This window comes from Chamaea fasciata, unplaced genomic scaffold, assembly GCF_029207755.1.
Source record: "Chamaea fasciata isolate MVZ Bird 193981 ecotype frontalis unplaced genomic scaffold, bChaFas1.0.hap1 SCAF_1, whole genome shotgun sequence".
Classification (NCBI taxonomy): Eukaryota; Metazoa; Chordata; class Aves; order Passeriformes; family Sylviidae; genus Chamaea; species Chamaea fasciata.
This window is the reverse complement of record NW_027094086.1, coordinates 58,796,932-58,804,250: the sequence shown is the minus strand read 5'-3', so window position 1 is coordinate 58,804,250 and position 7,319 is coordinate 58,796,932. Positions and strand designations below refer to the sequence as shown.

Below are 7,319 nucleotides of genomic sequence, written 5' to 3'. Positions count from 1 at the left end.
GTCCCTTGCTACCAGTCCCACCCAGGTAAAAAGGGATCTAGAGATATATTGTCATCCTAATTCTTACCCTCTTGACCTACACGGTTCCCTTACACAGTGGAAGCAGCAATCAGGACATGCAACTGGAACAACTTACTTTCAGCTGACTGCAACAGAAGAGAGATCAGTTTGCAGCTTACAACTTTTTGGCTGATGGCATGCAACAAGGAACTGTGTTTTCCTTGGAAACAAACCATTGTGAAATAAAGCTGGCACTTTCAGCAACTACCCACACTGTCTTCCAGAGATTCACAGACAATGTTAGCATACGCTTGCTAATGGAACTAATAACCTATGCTCTAGACAGTACTTGATTGTTTATGAATGTGAGATCATCATTTATATCTTGTTATGATGCTTAGAATGAACCAAAGGTGCTCACTGTGGGCATCATGAATCCAATTAGGTACTTCCTCTATTTTCTAACCATATCAGCTAAGCCCTCACAACAGGAAGACTGTTGTTGATGACAGAAATTTCCAAAAATCTCACATACCTAGCAATTAAAACAAACTTATTTCCAGTTGCCCTTCCTTCTTAACTAAACTCGAATATTGCCAGGATTTGATAGGAAGAACAAATAATGTATAGTAGCAAAATAACTTCACTCTTTGACAGTCCTTCACTTGTTATTTTTCTTTCTGAAAAGATTCTCAAGTCATCACTTGTCTTTGTGATAGCAGTCTTCAAAAGTATAAATGTCTCCCTTGTCTTCATTTCTTTGTAGCAAAGCAAATGCATATCATGTGTGTACGGACAGCAAGCCATGAGGAAAGCTGTGAATTTTCAGCACATCTACTTCCAGTTCCTGAGGAATCACAGGTAACCCCGACGGCTTCCTTATGTTCTTTGGTCAGCCACAGACAGAGAAAAGCACTGAGCTAGCAAGTGACTATGGAGCCTGTACCTATGGAACCTGTTTCACACTCTGACATAGTAAAACATCAGACAAGAGCTGAACACCAAAGAGAAATACTGCTTGCAAGAGTCAGATAAGCTTCCAAAACATGGAAAGCTGAGCACACATCTTAGGCAAAAACTTCAGCTCCCAAACACTGCTAAAATTAAGTCATACACACACATACACATCTCCTCATCACAAACTTCCAAATAGTAAATGTGTCAAGAAAAAGCTACATTTCTTTCCTTAAGGCTTTTCCAGAGAATGATTATATAACTCTTCAAGATCCTTTTTAAAAAAAATGCAGGAAATAATCAATTGAGTAAAGCTTTTCATTTCTATCCAGTTAACCTAGTAGTGTTGGGTTTCAGTCGAAAAGCTCAAGCTCATTTGCAAGAAGCAGTAAAAGGTGATGACAAAACTAGAAAGCAAGACTCAGCATATCACCTTCTGGTATTACAGGTAGCCTCTTGTCCAGTGAATCCATACATACTGCCAGTGCCTCTATTGGAAACCCTTTTGTGCCACAGCCACGTACAGAACTCATTCCTTCAGAACACGAGCAGGTTATTACAAAACTATTACACACTAACCCCCACCCTCTTGGCCTGCATGGTTGACTTATGCAGTGGAAGCAGACAGCTGGGGCGTATGACTGGAACTACTTCCTTTTGTATGGATGTACAGCACATCACTTTGTGACTTTTGCCACTTGTTTACCCAAAATTTGCTGTAACATCAAGCTGGATCTTTTTACTTTGCAGGGGTAGCACTACCCAAAACAGGCGTATCTAATAGCTACTATCACAAATTTTTCTACTCAAAGAAAGAAAAATGCTTCAAAAGAAGAATTAACAGTACAGTTAAGTAAAAGCGGGTTGTACTGATGGACTCGATACCCTTCCAGTTTTACATTCAAAATGGAAATATCAGGACACAGCAGCTGATTACAAGACAGTTTTCTAAATAATATACAGAGCATCAACCCCAAGTTCATTTTTCTTCCTGGCTACTTTCCTTTCAGACCTCAACAATCCCTTCCACTCACATACCTACAGTCTTGTTTATTTTATTATATTTATGCATTGGTAGAATTTAATATTCAAAAATTCAGATGGGTTTATGCAAGCACATGAAACAACTGGCACCGAGGAATTTCCTCTTTTTACTTCAAAGCATAAAAAACATACAATTTTTAGAAGTATGTTACATTCCAACATTGTTTGACAAACCATCTCAAATGTATTTAGGTTGCTATTACACAGCTATTCCTGCTCTCAAGTTGAAATCACTGCACAGTTTTTTCAATCAATCAAGATCATTTGAAAATCATATGATCTTCATATGACGTTACAAGTACTGTAACACTGATCCCATTCTTAAAGCACATGAAAAATACCAGAACCTTGCAAAATCAAATATATTTCTAATAACCTTTACAGGAATTGTTTTATAACAGATATTCCAATTCAGTGACTCTGCTACCAGTAACTTTCTATATATGAATGATTCTATTTGATTCAATGGGATTACTCATTTGTGGAGTTATTTCAGAGGCAACCCATCATTTAAAATTCATAAGGAAGATGAGGTAATTAAATAACAATAAAGGCTTTTCTATGGCTTTTCCTTACCTAAAAGAATTTTTTAAACACATGTATCAAATAGATTTCGAGTTAAGAAAGTATCATAAACTATAAAATGTATATTTTTACAGTACTAATGGTGTCTCTAAAATTGTTTGAAGAATATTTATGTGTATTTTTCATACAAAAAAATTTCTAAATCCAGAGTTGTACTTAACAGTGGCATAATTCAATCTCAGTGACAAATGACTTAGTGAATTTCTTTTTATTTTCTTGCTCATATTTTTATGTGTGTTTATGTATATATCTTAATAGTGAAACAGCTGTCTGTTCTGTGTTCTGACAAAATTTACACCCAGGTAAAGAAATGAAGTAACAGAAATTAGAACTTGGCACCATTAACATTACTGATGCATTCACCTTGTCCTCAACCACAATGTCTCCTAGACACAATAAAGGTGTAGCCAAAGATTTATCCTGCCAATAAGATATAGTTATAGGTCCCATGAAGATTACTGACACTGAAGTACCAAATATGTACTGGCCTTGGACTTAGCAGATAACATGCCAGTTTTGAGACACATTCAAGTTGACAATAAATCAGTATCACAGTTCCAATAACAGGAAAATACACCTTAGAGGAATTCTTTCTGTTAAAACATTCCACTTTTGAGTTAGCTATTAAATGGTAATGATCATAATGGACTAGGCAGTAGGGTGTTTTGCGTCTGAAATGTGCAGACATTTTACTACAAGTTTTTTTTTTAAAAAAAACTTACGTGATTTTTCAACTGCACGATATTTTCTCCTTAAATCAATTTTGTCTTTAAAAAAGAAAGAAAACAACCTAAACAAAAGATGTTTTAGTAGCAATTTCATTATGAATTATACTCATTTTCAGTATCTGCCCTTCCACAGCCTCCATAGCTCCTCCCTTTTGTGCATAAAAAAGCCCAATAGTGATGGAAGGCTAGAGAGCAAAGTGCACAAGTTAAGTACTGCTTAGAAATTGTAAATGTATTTTTTTCTCTCCCTTTCAGAACTATCACAATGCTTACCACCTGCAATTCCATTCTAAGAAGTTTGTTAAAAGAGCCTCACTTTCTCAGGGTGTATGGGTTATAACTATTTTTTTCAACCACCCTTTTGAACTTCTTTTCAATTTTCTGTTTTTGATGATAGTCATGCTGACAACTTTTTTTGGTCCATCAAATTCTGTAGTACAATTACATGAATTTACTTTTAATAAATTACCATCTTTGCATATATCAGTCAAACCATGAAGACTAAACACTTGCAAATAAAATGCATTATTAATTTAATTGTCACAGCCTATTTAGCTAGCTTCTATTAGTATTTGCTATAATATGCAATGTATCAGAGGGCAGAATCAAATTCAAAACATAAAGAATAAACTGATTATATTGTCCTAGAGAAATTAAAAAATAGCAAGCTTGCAAAATTATAATCAAGGCATTAATGTTTTACATAGGTAAGAAAACTATGTAACTTAATTTATAATATGTTTATGCCCAAAGTGATGGTTTAACATGCAGCAGAAGGATTTCTTTGGTTCCTAAAGCCATTAAAAGGCATCAAACTTACTCATAATAGGAGAGGAAAGGTGGAAAGGAAAGCAACAGTGGTTTCGTATTTACTGCAGTAGTTCATGTGGCTTAAACATCCCCCATCCCCAGCGAGGGACTGCTACTAGAAATTTATATTGTTGTTGCAACTCTGCCACTACTGTTTGATGCTGCTCTACATTAAGCTGAAGTGCCACCTGAAAAGCCGTTGTGGAAAAGAAATACTCAAAAGATGGGTGAAGAAACTGTGAAAGAAGAGGGCATGAAGCCACTCCAATTCCCCCTGCCTATGCTGGAGGCAAAGCCTCCCCAGCCGTGCCAGCAGGCGGGACAGGGAGGCTGCAGGCCTCAGCAGGGCTCCTCTGCTCCTTGGGCAGCCAGGGCCTGTAAACCTGCCACCCTCCTCCGCCTCGTGCCATGCTGGCCGTTCAGCCAGAAAGGCTAGAAGGAATACAGGAAAAAAGGGAAAATTGGCCACAGCCGGGAGGCTTTCAAAATGAAACACCCAAAGAAAAGCCAGCAACAACTGACTTAGTTTACAGCATCCTGCTTCTTTAGGAATTCATTTCAAGATGATCATCACTGAAAATATGCCTCTCAGGCTAAAATACTATATTTGGAAATCTATTGTATGTATCCTTTATTGTGCACATATTCACAAGGGTAATACAAGTTATCTCTACATTGTATTTATGATGACTGTACAGTAAGTACCCCCTTGTAAAAGAATATATTGGTATTGAATGCTTCCAGTTATAAAATAAGCCACCAGAGCAAAACACTTTGTAATTGTTGTGCTATGACAAGAGATAACCAACATAAACTTTATTATGATATCTGCTTTGATGAAAATGTAATTGTTTTTTCAATGCATCATTGTGTATTTTAGATTAAATAGAATATCTCAAAACTCTTGAATAATCAAATGTTAGGGAAATTCTGGTTAAGCCCTTTGTAGAGGAAATCTCCCTAAAAATAAAAGCACCACTTAAATCGGCGCTTAGTCAAACTAAGACATATATGGGGTGTTAATTTAAAACTCTACTCATGGGTCCCTCTGTGATTTAAGTGTGACAAACTTGTAAGGAATGGGTCTAATTGCCCACAATTTCCATTGTCTTTAACAAGAAATGAACACAGCTCAGGAAGAGCTTTGCTGTGTTCTCCTAAAGCTCCTATCATTTATTTTCCTCTTTTTTCATATCAAAACCAGAAAATACTCTTTATTTATGAAAGCCTACCCCCGAAGGATGAGTTACAAGGCAGGAACACTTGAAACAGTATCAAGCATCCAGCAATGAACACCTCCATCCACCCAGGCTGAAAGAGAATATGCCATCTTTTGGCTATCCAAAACACATCAATTTTGTAGTTGGCCCAAAGATTCAATGAAATAGCAATAGCTAAGCCACAATGTGCCAAATAAATCAGAAGACAAAATCTGTTTATCTGCAAACACAGTGCCATGGAGTTTGTAAAGCACAGTTATATTTTAAACCACATAAAAAATAACCTGCTTGCAAACAAAGCTGGAGAATAAGTAGCTGTGTACCAATTGAAAAAGAAAATAATTTTTAAAATAGTGAAAATGCCAAATCTCCCTTCCTTCCCGAGAACACTTGAGGAAACTTTCTTTTTCATTTTTCTGTGGCTTTGACCTCTTAGAAAGTAATTTCATAAACCTATGAGCATCAAGGCCAGCAAGAAAAGAACAAAAAAGGGAAAAGAAAAAAGAAAAGGAAAAAAAAAAGCACCCAAATTTTGATTTTGTACCGAGAGGGATATTTACAACTATGAAAGTTTTGAGAAAATAATATCACCTGTCAAAAAAAGGCCACAAAAGGTGCAAATCCTACACCTTTTACATGGAATTTCTTTCTACAGACATGTCATAAGCAACATGACATCAGAGCACTTAAACATGTTGGATCTCTCTTGGAGTTGAGGTAAAAATCCAGATGGCTTCATTGTGAGTAAGCTAAATATTTTAGAAAAGATCTCCACATAGTGCATAAGATCCAATGAAAAAGAACTTTAAAGCAGTTTACCTTTCTTTGGGTGTGCCAACTCCATGTTTGCCCAGTAAATGAGTATTCAAATGTTTCTTCATCACAAATGCCACCCTGTCAAATGAAAAGCAAACGAGAGAGAACATTTTATTAAACATTTTTTTTTTTGTTTTGAGCACACACTTGAACATATTTCACTAAAGCAGTCCTTAAAAAAATCCCTCTTCTGCTAGGATGTGACTTAGACTGGGGAACCCATTCTGTAACAACAGGCTTCCCTCATTTTGCAGTCCCTTGGCTTTTTCTCTTACAAGTCCCAACCACGTCCATCACTGGACAAAGAATGCAAAACCTGTTTCTGCTTCCCTTTGCAAATTAGAATACCTCACACGTTATACTGATAACATAATCTATTTTACCTAAAGAACATCCTCTGATATATTAACATAATACAGTTTTAGTTCCACCTTTGAATTTATTTAAGCCTAATGGGCCCCCCTTTCTTCATACAGGTAGTTCCATTATTTTTAATGAGAAACATGAAAAAACAGCAATATAAGATGCTTTAATCACTGCTTATGCCTGGTCAAACTTCATGGTATTAATTATTTAAAGAGATACACATAGAAACAAATTAATAGCCTTAGTTATTTTATAGCCTTGTGAAAAAAAAGGATGAAAAACGTGAAGCACATGTTCATGAATACACTGTGAGCAGGAATATTGTTCAAACTGGCAAGACATTCTTCAAAGCACCAACAGCAGCAACAAAATAACATACTACCTGGCATCATGTTTCTACCAAACCAAACACAGATAATTTACTTTCATTTTGGTGACATACGTAATGAAACAGATAGAAGCCTATCAAGTACTATTCTTCTGATGATAAGACCATAACATCAATTTAATTATGTCATGTGACTGCTTCAAACAATTTAGATATCAGACTGAAGCTTCAAACTAAAATGGTTCTCTCGATAAGCAAAAATTTTACCACTGCAACTTTCAGTGTGAAAAGGGCTTGCAAACATTTTTGTTAATTATGTATTACAGCTGTCCTTCATAAAGTTAATTACTAATAGCTGAAAGGCAATAGAGTCTATTTGCATATGTACATGAAAGGCATGACATATGCAAAAATATGATTTTAATTAGCATTCCATGATATGAAGGGCTACAAATCAAACTGGCATGT

The 7,319-nt window shown here is 35.9% G+C and overlaps 1 protein-coding gene across 5 annotated transcripts in view; it reads right to left on the bottom strand.

The window, feature by feature from the left end:
• ZNF407 (zinc finger protein 407) overlaps window positions 1–7,319 on the bottom strand; it is a 332,095-nt gene that overhangs the window by 194,391 nt on the left and 130,385 nt on the right. For all 5 annotated transcript variants that reach the window (XM_066184474.1, XM_066184482.1, XM_066184488.1 and 2 more), the window contains exon 4: window positions 6,161–6,235. In XM_066184474.1, the coding sequence (XP_066040571.1) occupies window positions 6,161–6,235 (75 nt within the window). The remainder of the gene's footprint in view (window positions 1–6,160; window positions 6,236–7,319) is intronic.